Genomic DNA, 16,274 nt, shown 5'->3' with positions numbered 1-16,274 from the left:
CATACTGAGGAGTGTAGCTGCACAACATATTGCCTCTTGGGAGCACTATTAGGATGAATCAGCGTCCCCTATTATTGCATGAAAACAAATGGGGCAATGACCAGTTTTGCCCAGAGCTGTAATTCCTCACATGTCTTGGTTTGTAGGGATGGCAGATGAATTGCTAATATTTCAAGTGCCTTTAGGAAAGTATTTTCACTGTTCACTAAACAAGACTGAGACTGAATGAGACTAAATAATGGTCTCTAGTGTGCAAGCATGGAGTCTTAGGCAAGTGCAATGTTAGTGGTATACTTATGTTCTAGTAGGCATGAGAAATTGGATTTTTTTAACTAAATAATGATTCTTGAACAGGTTCATTCAAATAATGAAATTCTTCAGGGCAAGAAAGGCAATTATGAAACACCTTAGAATCGCAAAATGGCTTGGGTTGGAACGAACCTTAAAGACCATGCAGTTGCAACCCTCTGGCAGGGCCTCCACCCACCAGCTCAGACTGCCCAGGGACCCATCTAACCTGCCCTTGAATGCCTCCAGAGTTGGGGCAACCACAGGTTCTCTGGGCAGCCTGAACCAGTGCCTCATCATTCTTTGACCAAGTAATTTCTTCCTAAATAGGTCTCGACGGGCTAATTTTTGGACTAGGTATCTACATTTGTCCTGCTTTTTATGGTGAGGAACTTTTAAAGTACATCAACAAGAAAAAATCTATAGATGTTGACCATGATGCCTTTCAATGGCTGAGCCACATTCATGGTTTAAATGCCCTTTGTAATTATAAATCCAACTTAGTTTCGCATAAAATGTGCAGACATTCTGTGGCTGCATCTGTATTAAGTTCATCCAAATTAATGTTTAAAACATTTAATTATGCTCCTCTGTGATAAATATGATAGCAAATACTAGTTTCAGGGTAGAATTTCTAGCTTTGAGGTATTACATTGTACAGTAGTCTTTATGCATTTGTTTTAAGCAACTTCTAGTTCATATAAGAATTTTACACAGAACCATGGATGCTCAATTTCTTACTTATATCTTATTTCCTATATTCTGAAAAGTGAAAATTCTGATTGGATTAAACTTTTATCAAATTGTGTCTAGCAGTAACAGAGGAAATAATTTCACTGTTTTTCTGGAAGGTGCCCTCTAGGAATATGGTAATTAATGCACCAGATAATACTTGAATTAGGGCTTCAGCTTGCCGTATCTTCAAATTGGGATTCAGTGATGCGTTTAGAGACCCTCAAATCTATGTGACAACAGTAAGATTAACAACCATTTAAAGAAGATTCCAGTATTTGCTCAATTAAATAAAGATTCCACTGATAATTAACTAAATCTCCAGTAGCTGTGATAGGAGCTTTGTCATCCAGGCAACTGAAAATGGAGACTCTGACTTCCAGCTTTCTGAATCAAATCTGTTGACTGAATATGCAGCTTCAGAGAATGGTCATCTTGAGGGAATGGAAGCTACAGTAGACAGATTGGCTGCCCTGGAAAGCCTATTGCAGTTCCTAGTAATCAGAAACTGGCTGGAAATGAAGATTTGTATTCCAGCCAATTACTTTGATTATGGTGATTCTGGGTATGCTTGCAGAAATGTCCGATATCTTTTTTCTTTTTCTTTCTGCTGTTTTCTTTGTTTTAGTAATGCTAGAGACCATATGGGAGTCTAATTTTCCATTCTGTGAAAAAATATTTCCTCAGGTAGAAACCTGGGCTTTAAGTATTCTCACCTAATGCTGTGCAAAGCCAATGGAAGCACATAAATGCTTCTTTGTTTTATCGTTTTTGTTGCCTCTTTTGGGGATTTGCCTGTTTTCCGAGATAAATGATCTTTATAAATATTCTTTTGTACTCTTACATTCTTGCTCTTCTTCTGGCTCTCTTTCTGTAGTGTCGTTTTGTAAATGAAGTGACCAGATTGACACTAAGGGTTCCAAGTGAATACAGGTCATAAACCTTTGAGGTTGATAATGTGTTCTAAATTATACTCCCTTGCATTCCTGTTGGATTCCGCATTCTGCCTGTTTGCTGCAGCAGCCACACATTATGCATTTTTTGTCCAGTGGGGACAACACCAAGGTCCTTTTTTTCTGTTAATTTGATGCTCTCTGCAATTCAGATATACTTACTGGTTCTCTGTATTTCTCTTGGTTTTTTTAGGAAGTTTCTCTATCAATTAGTGCTATTGTGTTCTTTGTATCTGTTGTAGTTTCCATGGAAATAAATAGGAGTCATTACTTTCAGAGCTATCTACATAGATTAGAGAGACCAATAATCCATTGCAGCAACTTCATTGGCTGAAGTTAATCATATTTTCCTCTAGAATTCTGACTAACCTATCTATATTTTTGACTGATCCTTCATCTTGACCATAGGTGTAAAGTTTACCAGTGTGTAAATTGCGTGGAACAAACTCAAAGTATAAATCAGTTCTACTCATCTTGGAATCTTCCTGTACACTTGCTGGTTTTAATGGGAGATTGCCCAGTTGTACTAGAAACTCAACCACTTTATTCATGACATTCAGCAGAATTTAAAGTTGAATATTATAACAGAGGTCTGAAGGCATATTGCTTTTTAGCAGTTTATTTCAGTGCTGCTTCTGTCATCAGTCAGCTCTGTGCCCATTGTCGAGATTAGCTGCTTCTAATTGATTTTAGAAAATTAAATTTTAATATTAACTATGGGCTTTTAAAACAATGCGTTGCCAGACCTTTGCAATATGTTGAGTAGATGGTGTGAAAATTTCTTAGAGACTTGGACAGGTTTTGCTTCCTGTCTTATCACCCATACTGAGTTCCAAATGAGGCTTTTTTTCAGAGATGGAAAGCTTCAGGGAAGTCTTTGGGGAACAGGAGAAAGGCTTAACTTTCCCGAAGTTGTATCAAGGGGAAATGCGAAGAGCATTTTCTCAAAGGAGTTTCAAACCTTTCACCTTGTCTCTAGGTTTGGGCACTGTAGACTTCTGTCTTTTTGAATAACAGAGAAATAAGAGATAAACAGAGAAAGTCTCCGAGTTGGGCATAATTATCCTTGTTTCTTTTCCTATTTGGATAATATAGCACCATTTTGATTTTATTGTTGGAGATCATTGCAAGTGATTAGCCCAAGGTTTAGGGTCATGGAATCATAGAATCTTAGAATAGTTTGGGTTGGAAGCTTTATTTATTTATAAAGTGCAGAAGTGCTTATGGATGACAGTGGAGTTATGTCTCTGATGCTGTCCTTATTGCTTACAAAACTCAATTTGCTGCAGCTCAGTCTCAATGAACATTAGATTGTTTCTTTGATAATAGCCTCAAGCCTCTTTCAGACAGTATTCTACCTCAGTAACTTTTTTAGGCTTTTTCTTCTGTCCAATGACCTAAAGGGTGTGTTGACCTTTTCTGTTCTTTCTACTGCTTCTCTTTTTCTTTTTGTTGTTGTTGTTGTTGTTATTGTAGTTGTTATTTTTGTGTAGTTAAGTGAAATCAACTCACAACTCGAATCACGAAGTGGTTCATATTGTAAGCAGCCTTTAAAGATTATCCAGTCCAGCCCCCTGATGTGGGCAGAGACATCTTTCAATAGATCAATTCGATTAAAATTGCATCCAACATGACTTTGGACACTTCCAGTGATGGGACATGTTGTCCTTCCAGTTGACTTCCCTCTGTTGCTGTCATTGTCTGTTTGCTTCCTTTTCTGGATCTGGCTGGAGAGTTTCCATAGTAATGAGATTTAAGGTTACTGCACTCAGTGCTTTTAAGATGTGAAGAATTGAATCAATTCTGTATTGCTGCCTTGTTCTTAGCTAGATGATTAACCTTTGAACTTCTCTCTGTAGGAATACTCTGGAGTACATCTATCTGAAATTTTATTTCTTTGTGAAAAACGTGTTTGGTAAGAATGAATCTGTGTTTGAAACATATTTCTGCTTCTTGATAAACTTACCTAAACCACAGATTTCAAATAGTTTACACGTTAACCTTAGTAAATTCAGTCTTGTATGAACACTCCTTGGACAGCCTCAACTCAGAACCCCAGCACGGATGAGGCTGGCAGGGCTCTCTGGTTTCCTCTCTTCCATCCCCTGCCCCAGCAGGGGCACCCAGAGCAGGGTGCCCAGGACCACGTCCAGGTGGCTCTGAGAGATCCCCAAGGAGGAGATGCCATACTTCTGGGCAGCCTGTGTCAGTGCTTTTCCTAATGCTGGGAACCATTGAAAAGAGCCTGGCTTCATCTTCATTGTATCCTCCCATGTCAGTTGCATAATAATTTAAAATAAATAGTAATAGTTGCATAACAGTTTCCTGGGTTTGGGCAAACTTACGTTTCCTTTGAGTTCAAGTTCAGTTACAATGTCTTAACAGCACACACTGGTGATGGGAGCTCAAACACTTTTGAAGGTGCCTTTATTTAAAGTGCTTTTGCTTAAGCTGAATCCCCTTCCCAGCAACACTGCATTTTAAACGCTGCACTTGGTGTCATCAGAAGGGAAAGTGCACACCACAGCTTCAAGACATGGATGGCACATGCAGACATTCGCCTATTCTGCCCCATTTGCAGTTTAGAGCAAGGTAAACAAAAGTCCTGCAGTAACATCCCTAAATATCTCAGATCCTCTTGATATCTCAGGGAGGGGCAGAACGGCTGGAAACAGTTCAGGTTCCTGTGCTGTTGGCCTTCCCCATGTGACTCAGCCTTGAGTGGACTGCTATTTGGGTGGATTCAGCTTTTCCCCAGTTGTGAGCTATCTGCTGTTCCATACAGATACTGATTGGCCTCTAAATGACAGAAGGCTTTTTGATGCTCCCAGCCTAAGCAATATTCAAACCACAGAAACAGAGGGAAAGTGCTTTTTATTCCATTTTGTTCAATTTTCTAGTCCATTTTTTTTTTCTGTGTTCAGGCAGCTTAGAAACAAAACAAATACTGATATAGCAAATTAATTATGCTGTAGGAAAAAAAAAAAAAAAAAGGAGAGACAAAAGCAATTAGTGTGCAGTTGCAATGCACTTAGATTCTTTCCTCCACTTAGCATTTGCTCATTTTCTCCCAGCCTCTAACAGTGACAAGAAGTAATGAAGCTGAGAGCTCTTTGGAAAGCTTTGGGTGTGACTTTCAAGTTTTAAACTCCTTATTTCTGAATGATGCACTGTCTCCCTTTCCCTGGAGTGTCTGGAAACGTTGAAGCTTTATATTTCATTATGAAAAAGCAATAAAGCATTTCAGCTATGAAGCTAAAATCCATAGATAAATCACTTGGGGTTGAACTATTACAATAAAGCTGAACAATTTTCAGAAGAGAAAAAATGGGGTCATTAAAATGTGAACATTGTGGTCTGTGTTGTATATTTTGGTTCTGGTTGTGTTTACCTGGAGCTGGTTTTCCACAATTTTGATTTTAAGCAGAAGTTTTTCTTAAGTAGGTCAAGGAAATGCAAGTTTCATTTTCTTCCTTTAGTTTTCTAAGAGTTTTATTGTTATTATTACTATTATTGTTTTTGAAACACAACAAAATGACCAAATAAATTGAAGATTCCTTTTATTTCCTTCTCTGAACTCATAGTGTGACACCAGTGTAACGGGTGTGTCTGGAGAGCAAGCAGTGCTCCAGGAATTAGCGAAAGAGGATTGCCAGCTTTCATTCTTCCTGCAGTTTTGCACTTCACTGTTCTGTTTTATCTTTCTCTCTTTGCTTTAGAATTAAGTAAAACACCTGAAGAAACCTTAAAAAGTATCCTTTGGTGCAGTTCTTGTATACAAAACAGTTTCATAAACAGTGCTGTTGGTGTAAACTGAATAAATTTCCTGCTTCTCCTGAGCAAATATCCTTAACTTTAAACAGCTGGATTATGTTTAAACAGGAATCTGGTATTACAGAAGAAGAAAATAGCTGCTCTTCTATTTTATGTAACTTTGCACCTAATGCCATTGAATGCATAACTCAGTGTTTTCCTTTAAGCACTGAAGCCGTCCCATCTGCTGTTGTGTAATGAGCTTGTGAAGCAGGCACTAAGAGCACAGCATGCTGACATACAAATCAAAACTTTATATATGAAATTTAAAGAAATGTGCAGACCTTGGATTATATAGAGTTGTTCCCAGTCTACAGCTTTATTGTTCTTTGTTGCAGCTGGAGTTCTCGATATACCTGGATTCTGTTTTCACAGAATCACTGAATGGCTGAGCTTGGAAGAGAGCTCTGAAGGCCATCTGGTCCAACCCCCTTTCTTCAGCAGAGCCATGCAGATCTGACTGTTGAGGACTGTGTCCAGATGGCTTTTTAATGTCTCCAAGAAGAGAAACTACACAACATCTCTGGGCAACCTGTGCCAATTCTTGTCAATTCTAGTCAAAAACACAGTTTGCTGATGTTTGGATGGATCCTTTTCTGCTCCAGTCTGTGCCCATTGTCTCATATCCTGATACTGGGCACCACTGAACAAAGCCTGGCTCTGTCATCTTGGCACCTTCCTTCAGGTCTTGATGGACATTGATGAGATCCCTCTGAGTCTCTTCTTCTCCAGCAGAGCAGCTCCTGCTTTCTTGGCCTCTCTTTCTCTCTTTCTCTCTTGCAGGAGAGGTGCTCCAGGCCCTTCATCATCTCCATGGTCCTCTGTTGGACTCCTTCCAGCATGTTCAAGTCTCTCTTGTACTGGGAGTAGAGAGGAAGGATCATCTCTTTTGACCTGCTGGTGATACTCTACCTAATGCAGCCCAGCGTTGTGCTGGATGCTTTGCTACAAGGGCATGTTGCTGAATCATGGTTCTTTTCTGCAAAGCTGTTTTCCAGCTGGGCAGTCCCCAACATATACTGATGCCGAAAGTTATTTATCCTCAGATGCAGGTTTTTGCACTCCTAGTCTGTGTGGTTCCCCATCAGTCCATTTCTGTCATTTGTCACAGTCCCTCTGGATGTCAGCCTTCTGGTGCATTGGCCACTACTCTCAGTTTTCTGTCATCTACAAACTTGCTGAGGGTATACTATGCCCCATCATCTAGATCATTAATTAAGATATTAAACAGGACCGAACCCAGTACTTACCCCCTGTGGTGCATTGCTAGTTATTGGCCTCTAGCTAAACTCTGCGACACAGACAGAGACATTCATCCTGTTTACAGTCAGCTTCACTGTGTGTTTATCCAGCCCGTATTTACAATCCTAACTTCATCAACTTCCATACGAGCAGCTTATGGGATAGTGCCTAAAGCCTTACTGAGGTCAAGTTGGAGAAATACCAAAACATCTTTCTCCTCATCCACCAAGACAATCATTTCATCATAGAAGGTTGTCAGGTTTGTCAAGCATGACTTCCTTTTGGTGAATGCATATTAACCAGTCTTTGTCACCTGCTTGTCCTTCACCTGCCTGGATGGTTTTTTTTTTTGCGTGGGGATGTGCTCCTATTCATTTTTGCTGGGGATGTGGTCAAGCAAAGCCACCTAAATTACTTGGGCTAGATTATTCTGCAAAATGAAGCTGGTGAGGCTATCCGTGTTTGTCCTGCCTTTTGGTTATGGTGTGGGAGATGCTGCATGGTATCTTTTCTTTCCCCTCCTAGGATTTCTAACTGTGGGGTCTGAAACCACACATTGGTTCATTACTGGTGAGATTGGGAACAATTAAAATAGGAGAAGACCAGCAAAAAGAGGGAAGCAACTTTTTTTTTTAGAGGAATAGACAGATAATTGATCTGATTACAAATTCTGTATTGTACTTAAGCAAATATAATAGCCATTCATTACTCACCTTGCTTTTAAATGCTCAGCTCTTTCTGTTTGGTAATTTGTACTTTTGCCTGGCTTGGCTCATCTCATAAAATAATACTGACAATTCGCTGTAAAGTACCTACTACGCATTTGGTATGTAGCACTGTATCATTAATTTAGTATCCTTAACCCAAAGGAATTGAAAGTTGGGCAGAAAGCTGCCCAACTGTTATCATTGGGATGTTTGCAGACAAGCTGTTGTAGATTGACATGCATCAATAACCCTAGCAGCCTACCCCTAGCACCTAAGACAGAGATGCATTTATTCATCCTACAAGGCCCATGTGAATGTGACATGGTCCTTATTTCTATGAGGATAGGGAAATCATAATCATAGAATCATAGAATGGCCTGGGTTGAAAAGGACCACAATGATCATCTAGTTTCAGCCCCCCTGCTGTGTGCAGGGTCGCCAACCACCAGAGCAGGCTGCCCAGAGCCACATCCAGCCTGGCCTTGAATGCCTCCAGGGATAGAGAACGAAGATGATCAGGGGACTGGAGCACCTCCCCTATGAAGACAGGCTGAGAAAGCTGGGCTTGTTCAGCCTGGAGAAAAGAAGGCTGTGGGGTGACCTCACTGCAGCATTTCAATACCGAAAGGGACCCTACAAATAGGAGGGAAATCAACTCTTTGAAAGGGTTAACAACTGCAGAACAAGGGGAAATGGTTTTAAGTTGAGGGAAGGGAGATTTAGGTTGGATGTCAGGGGGCAATTCTTTACAGAGAGTGGTGAGATGCTGGAACAGGCTGCCTAGAGAGGTTGTGGATGCCCCGTTCATCCCTGGAGGTGTTCAAGGCCAGATTGGATGGGACTCTGGGCAGCCTGGTCTAGTATGAAATGGGGAGGCTGGTGGCCCTGCATGTGGCAGGGGGGTTGGAGACTCATAATACTTGAGGTTCCTTCCAACCCTGGCCATTCTGTGATTCCTGTGATTCTGTGATATGGGGCATCCACAACCTCCTTGGGCAACCTGTTCCAGTGCATCACCACCCTCTGGATGAAAAACTTCCTCCTAATATCTAACCTAAACCTCCCCTGTCTTAATTTAAAACCATTCCCCCTCATCCTATCAGTATGCACCCTCACAAACAGTCATACCCCCTCCTGTTTATCTGCTCCCTTCAAGTACTGGAAGGACACAATGAGGTCTCCCTGGAGCCTTCTCTTCTCCAAGCTAAACAAGGTCAGCTCCTCACAGGAGAAATGGAGGGGCAGACAGTGAGCAGGAAGGAATCATTGTCCTGACACAGTGGTATTTCCCAGAACTCACTCCCCAACAGTTTGTAGGACAGAGAAGTCACAAAGCAATCATTACGTGCTGTCCTTGAGTGGAAAGGTGTGGGTGTGCCCTCTTGGTTAAATTGCCTTCTCTTCATTAGTTCCAGAAAGATATTTTTATTATATCTGTTCGAAGAAGAGGAAAACTATTCCCCCACCTGCTTCTTGTTCTAAGTGATGTTTCTACATTACTAAGCCCATTCAAGACCTGTTATAGAAAGTGCTATTAGTCTAATGCTTGATAATAATTCAGAGCAGCACAAGGTGCTTTAATGCAAATATCATGTTGCAGGAAGGAGGGTACTTTGCAATTGCTGCCGAGATGCGGACCATTATTTTCTTGATTAGGAAATGTAATGTGTGCATTTTCTTTGAATTGCTGTTTTGGCTTGGTTTTTGGATAGCAGATTACAGTGTTGTTCAGCACTTGTGAAATACTAGTTTTCCCAAATAATTAATGCACTTTTTAAAGGTGAATTTGTGACTTCAGGGACATTCACACATGCACAAATAAAATGTAAGGACTTGTTTTTTAAAAATATAGTTATAATGAGAAGGGAAGCAGAGGAGGTGTATTTCAGAAGATCCACAAGAGTTGCCATTTTACTGCACTGTTGACAGCAGTGATTTTGTAATATGGCACTCCTGTTTTCTTTTTGAAAACATAGAAGTATTCCAGACAGTGCTCCGTATCAGTATTAATTGATGTATCTATCAGTAAGTACTGTAGTCCTTATTCTAAGAATACTTACTTAGAACACCCTTACGTTAATTTATATTTGACTGATCTTTCTTTGACTTGATGGTAAGATGAAGAGTTATTGTTTGGAAGAGAAATTAAGTGTCTTAACTCGTGCATGTGCAAGGGAGATGTTTATAGCAGTCTCTTTGTTCTGTGTGGCAGTAATGAATTCAAAGCTGTGTTGCCTGCCTAAATTAGCCCGCTCTTTGTAGTGTATAGGACTTTCATATAAAAGCACCCACAACTGTAGCCGCCAAACTGTGGGACCTGTGTATTCTGAAATACTGCTGATATGAAAAATTTCAAAGTTTTGGAAATGTGCTCTGTCTGAACTCTGGTTCTATATGATTTCATTTCGCAAGTCTTAAATCATAGAATCATAGAATGGCCTGGAATATAATCATAGAAAGGGACCTTAAAGATCATCTAATTTCAATCCCCCTGCTATGTGCAGGGTCGCCAACCACCAGAGCAGGCTGCCCAGAGCCACATCCAGCCTGGCCTTGAATGCCTCCAGGGATGGGGCATCCACAACCTCCTTGGGCAACCTGTTCCAGTGCATCACCACCCTCTGGGTGAAAAACTTCCTCCTAATATCTAACCTAAACCTCCCCTGTCTAAGTTTAAAACCATTCCCCATTGTCCTATCACTGTCCACCCTCATAAACAGTCATTCCCCAAATATAAGCCCATGGGGTTGAAGACACAAGAGTGTTATTGGTAAAGTTATCCCTCTTGAGAGCAAAAGGTTATTTCAAATCTGCAGTGAATTTAATGGTAACTTTATTTCTTTTTGAGTATTGGGCTTTTTCCTTATAAGTGGTCTTTGAAGTAAAAGTTGCAGTAATGGTGCAAAACTTGTCATTTTCACCAACAATTTCTAGTTGTGTGTATATATATATATATATATATATATGTATGTATATATATGTATATATATATATGTGTATATATATATGTATATATATGTGTATATATATATATACATATATATATATGTATATATATGTATATATATATATATATGTATGAGAATGCATACTTTTTTTAGAAGCCAAATTATCTTTGTTTCATTATGTCAGAAAATCCAAATTTATTGCAAGTCCTGTATGGTTACTGTCTGAGAAATGTCTTCTTCATCTGCCCTTTATTCCCAGTGAAAAAAACCCTTATTTTTCTGAACAGAACAGTAATGTTGTCACAACAGTGGGCCATTTTTCTTTCTATACAGACATTCTTTATTCCTTCTGATATTTCAGGATTTGTATTGTTTCCCTTTGGCTTTTCAGACTGTACACCCTCTCTCTTTCCCTATACCTTCTGCATTAAACGTGTTTTTTATTCCCACTACTTCAATTTCATTACTTTACAATATACTGAAGAATCTGGCTTTGGTAATTTTCTCTCCCCAAACCAGGAATGACTTCTTCCTGGCTACCTGACAAGGGTGAAAATTTTCAAAGCAACTTAATCTTCTAAATTAAATCTGCTTATTTTAAAGCCTTTTGTCTGTCTTCATTCTTCTTGATTTGTCTGCTGCTTTGTCAGCATGTGAACCATTAGCACTGTACTTCCCCCAAGATTTAAGAATTTTTTTTATTATTTTGTTCCTCCTGTGATCTTCCAGTGGTTTCTGTGGTACTTCCTTTGCCATTGTACTATACAAATTCTTCTTTTCTCTGATTATATAATATATATATATAATATTAAAAATATTATAGGAATGATCTATAAATAATAATATTTGGGGCAGTGAATATTAATCATGAAAAACGTGGTATATGTAATAGAAGAAAGGATACAAGATAACAGGAGTATGAATACGGCTGCCTGCAATAAAATGAGATTACCAAGTTTACATGGTCACAAATTAACTTTAGAAACAATTATAACCATTTTAATTTTGATTATGCCTGCATGCAGGTTTAACTGTCTTTAATTCTGTGGAATAAATGCACTCCAAACATCCTACTGAGGTTAATTTATTATAGCGTTCCATGAGCATTTATAAGAATGTCTTCTGTATAAATGCAAATAAGATGATCTATGAAATCATTCTGAGTTTAGGACAAGTAAGATACTGAGTCATTGTAAAGCACATAAAACTACTGAATCAGAGTGCTATAACAGCAGTAGCAGTTGTTCATGAAAGGAGTTTAAGAAGCAGGACATATACAGTAATTTTTCCTCTTTCATAACTTCATAATACTTAGTAATTTTTGGACTTTATAGACTTCCTAAGTTGAAGGACTGGAGATGTTGTGTTTTACAGTACATGACACATCTGTTCTTGATGAAATTGTTAGATACCTTTTTAGACATTAATACCTCAGTCTCCTACACAGCCTTTGGAAATACTTTCCAAGTCTTAGCGACGAGTTACAAAAAAAACCCAATGACCACTTTTTGCTTGATAATCATTTCCTTAGTTCCTTGAGTTCTCATACTGTGTAAATTATGAGAGCTGCTCTGAACGTAATGCCTCCTGTTTTCTTATTGGCCCATGACAACAGAGGCAGATGTTGGTGGTATGGTAATAGAAGCTGAACCTTCCCACCAGTATCTTGTTCCATTCTGTTGCTGTGTGACAGATAGTAGCAGAGGGGCAGTCTGACAGAATGGTGTCTGATGTGGAAGTACGTATGAAACAAAGGTAGTGTCTATGAATTCCTCCATGTGAAAAAAACATGACACACACTGACATTTATCGACCCTCAGTCAACATTTATGGAAACTGAACAGTGGATGTGAGCAGAGTGAGGTGGTGGGTGGTGCATTTCAGCAGTGGCAACAGCAACAGTGATCATCTCCACTGGTGCAGATTGTTACGAGCACGGCATTTAGGCTCTTGTTCATTGCTGGAGAGAATGCATAGCTTCTGGTGGTAACTGTGTTGAAAAACTGTTTTGTAAATGAGAATTTGCTCTATCAAAGTGTTCTTGAGCTCTTTGTTGTAGTTTCCAAAGAAGTAAGTAAGAGGCGTTACTTTCAGAGCAACATTTGTACCTAATAAATAATGAGAGCATATTGTGGCTTCTCTCTCTCTGCCACCCAATCTTGCCAGTATTTTAGCATATAATGCATTTTGTCTTCTTTCATGTGTCATATTCTTTCTTGAAGTTTGTTGCTAGAAACATGTAAAGAGAATATATAGATTAATAATCATGCAAATGAGTACATATACGTACCTTCCAACTTTGTTTTTGTAGCACTGATCATTCATGTGACCATCAGTATATAATTTAACTCTTTGGATCTTGAAGTACTCGGAGTGGATAATTAATAAGAACTTGGGATGTAGGAATTTCTGTTGTTTGTATGCATTAATTAGTGATGTTTGGTGCCATAATTTTGTAGCCAGGACATTTGTGTGCCCACCAGACTCCTTTGTAGTTGTTTCTGCAGGTGCTGTTGTCTTCTGTCATATTTACCAGCCCTCTGCTGATGCTTTGGATTACCAGAGGGCATCTTGGTAGGGGTAACCATCAGGGACAGGGAAGTGATTATCTTTCTCTACTCTGCCCTTGTGAGGCCCCATCTGGAGTACACTGTCCAGGTCCTTGAGGTCCCTTCCAGCCCAGGCCATTCTATGATTCTACGATGCTCTGATCTCAGCTGGCAGCAGATAATTCTTTGTGAGAAACTGAACTGAGGTCTTGATTTTGGGAGAGGAGAGTGAGGGAGTACCTAGGGGATTTCCACAATTGATACTGCTAAAGACAAGAGCAGCATAAATAGATGTTACTTGAAAATATCAAGATTTTCAGTAGTCTTCGGTAATCAATGCAGTTGTTGTTGCTTAATGGCATTCTGCAACACCTGGTTACACGGTTGAACTAGGAATGGGAACAGATTTGAAACACAGCATTTTGGGTGGGCTTTTTCCCTGCTTAATCTGTGTATAATGTCGTGCTAGATAATAAGAAATAATCTGGTGGCTGAATTTGCGCAAATAAGATTTCTGAGTCTGCTGAAACCTGGAAATTCCTGAAGAATGCTGATTGTTGTTGGAGCCAGGGTTATATTATGATTTAATGGCTTTTCTGGGCTTCATTTGATGACCTGGCCTAGAAAAACATTTTGAAGTAATAAAGCGTCTGTTTGGCTCCAAACTAATGAGAGAAGCATTGCTCTTTGCATTAACTGTTCTTTAGGAAGAGTCACAGATAGCTACTAATAAACCTTATTAAAAAGCTTAAGCAAGATTGAACGAAATAGAAAACGGAGAAACTATTCCCTTCCATTTGAAGTATATACGTTTAAAAAAAAAAAAAGAGGAAAAGAAAGCAAACCCAAAGGGTTTTGCCTCTATTCCATGTGACTTGCAGCTTGCTGCACTTCAGTTGCATTGCCTCTGAGATACGTTAAGTGCAGCTCAGTTTAATGAAGAAGTGGATAGAACAAATCAAGGCTAGAGACTATTTGCAGCAGACACTGGGTAAGTAAATGCAGATGTAGGTGAGTGCTTGCTAATGTTGTGCAAATGTTATTATCCATAGCCTGTAGCATTTCAAGCAGCGCTGAGGGATGGCATTTTTTGGTGGTCCTTTCTTTGTTTTATTTAAGTAATTTGCAAGTGTAGGTTGTAGGTGCTATGCAGTGGGTTTAGGTGTGATAGAGATTACACTTAATTTTTTCAGACATCCTACCAAAAAAGAAAAAAAAAAAAAAAAAAGCCAACTACAAATAACTTTCCTCTAATTTTGTGTACCTGTTTTGTTTTAAATTCTTTGCTGTGAAAGTAACTGCTTAATCTATTTTTGTGCAATGCTGAAAATAATTTCAGTGGGAGTTTGCTGATGATAGTTTCTGATGCCTTGCTGGTATTTTAATTATTTTCCTACTGGTGAGGGAAAGGAAGAAACAGCTTCTGCTTTGAATAAACCTCCTAGATAGAGCATTTTCAGAATTCTAGTATCTAAAGCCAGACCACTGAAATCTCTTCAGCATCAACTTGCTCCAGGAATTTATTCGACTGCTCCAGTAGGATTGTAGGATTTGATTTCAGATGTTTGCATTTGTTCTCTGTGTCTCTCTATAGAGATTTGTATGTCTTCCTAGACTTTATATATAAAGTTCTGGTTTAACTGTTCGTATGTGTAAAACTGTGTGAGTTTATTGTCAATATTTGATGTTGGGAAGTACAATCAAAGCTTTTATTGTTGTTGTTTTAAGTCTTCCGGGCTTTTGGTTTTTAAGTATGTATTTATTTGTTTGGTGTCCCATAATTTGACTGGATCTTGCAGTTTCTGTAACTGTTATAAACTAGGATTGCAATCTTAATCAATTACTGATTTCTAGAACAGTTCTTTTATTGGTTTCAGTACCTTCTGTTTGAGTACTTAAGCACCAGTGCACAAAGAGCTGAGAAGGAGACACGATCAATAGACGTTGTAAAAGCCTATATTGAAGCCTGATGAGAAGCTTAGGAACTGCAGAAGGAAAAACAAACTCTTTTGTGATTGGTAGAGTAGTAACGAAAATATTACTGTTAAGTGCTGAACGTCTTGTGGTCTGGGGTGTGTCTTCCTTTTGCATCATCTCATGGAAAATGTTGCATTAGGTACTGTATTCTGTCATGGGTTTTGCCATCTGGAATCACCAGAATGCCAATCTTTTTCAGATAATCACTCCGTTTAGGAGGCTGATACTGTGTGCTGAGAACAGAAAAGAAATGGAGGACTGGATAAGCTCTCTGAAGTCCGTACAGTCCCGGGAACACTATGAGGTAAGTTGAGCTCCCTGTTGGTGCTACCTGCTCCAGCTGAACAGATCAAGCAACAGGACACAGAGCTAGAGTAGCTCACCTTTCTTGGTGTGAAAAGTCTATGTAGTGTCAGGATAAAGCTTCACATTAAGAGCTTGCTACGGGATTCTTGTGATACTTTTGTCTAGAAGTTTGGAGGTAGAGCGAGCTAAGTATCCTTGTGAAAAAACTTGTCGCTAACATTGCACTGTCCCCTGTAATGTGGAACGGTAGGTAATTTCAGTCACCGTAGCTGTGTTCTGTACTTGCAAATTTGTCTTAACTTCTCCTTTACTAGACGGCACAGTTTAATGTGGAACATTTCTCAGGGATGCATAACTGGTACGCCTGCTCCCATGCCCGACCCACCTTCTGCAACGTGTGCAGAGAGAGCCTCTCTGGAGTCACTTCTCACGGCCTGTCCTGCGAAGGTAAAATGAATGCTTTCTTCCCTCCTTTTATAATGCTGTGTACACATCTAAATTACCGACAGCTTAAGACAAATAATGATTCTGAAAATAATGAGTTAGCAAAAAGCCCGAAGGGAGAAATCTGTTCACTAGGGTGACTCTCTCTTGGGGAGAGTGGCTACTAATGATATGGCTCACCCTCTTTGTGCTCCAGGTGCCTTTTTCTGACTCATTTCAATAAAATATTTCCTTCTGCTGCAGCTACCAGTTTGAAATGTGCTTGCCTGGGTGGATGGTTTGCAAGGAAAGATAGGATTTCTTTGATTTGCACTT

General features: G+C 39.4%; 1 protein-coding gene across 2 annotated transcripts in view; it reads left to right on the top strand.

Annotated features, from left to right (window-relative positions):
- DGKH (diacylglycerol kinase eta) overlaps positions 1 to 16,274 on the top strand; it is a gene marked incomplete at both ends in the record, with an annotated part of 145,115 nt that overhangs the window by 76,186 nt on the left and 52,655 nt on the right. For both annotated transcript variants that reach the window (XM_079548220.1, XM_079548221.1), the window contains 2 exons: positions 15,409 to 15,513; positions 15,830 to 15,962. In XM_079548220.1, coding sequence (XP_079404346.1) covers positions 15,409 to 15,513; positions 15,830 to 15,962 — 238 coding nt within the window. The remainder of the gene's footprint in view (positions 1 to 15,408; positions 15,514 to 15,829; positions 15,963 to 16,274) is intronic.

This window comes from Tetrao urogallus (genome assembly GCF_951394365.1).
Source record: "Tetrao urogallus genome assembly, chromosome: 1".
Classification (NCBI taxonomy): Eukaryota; Metazoa; Chordata; class Aves; order Galliformes; family Phasianidae; genus Tetrao; species Tetrao urogallus.
Note: the sequence above shows the minus strand (reverse complement) of the source record. Positions and strands in the feature narration are given on the sequence as shown.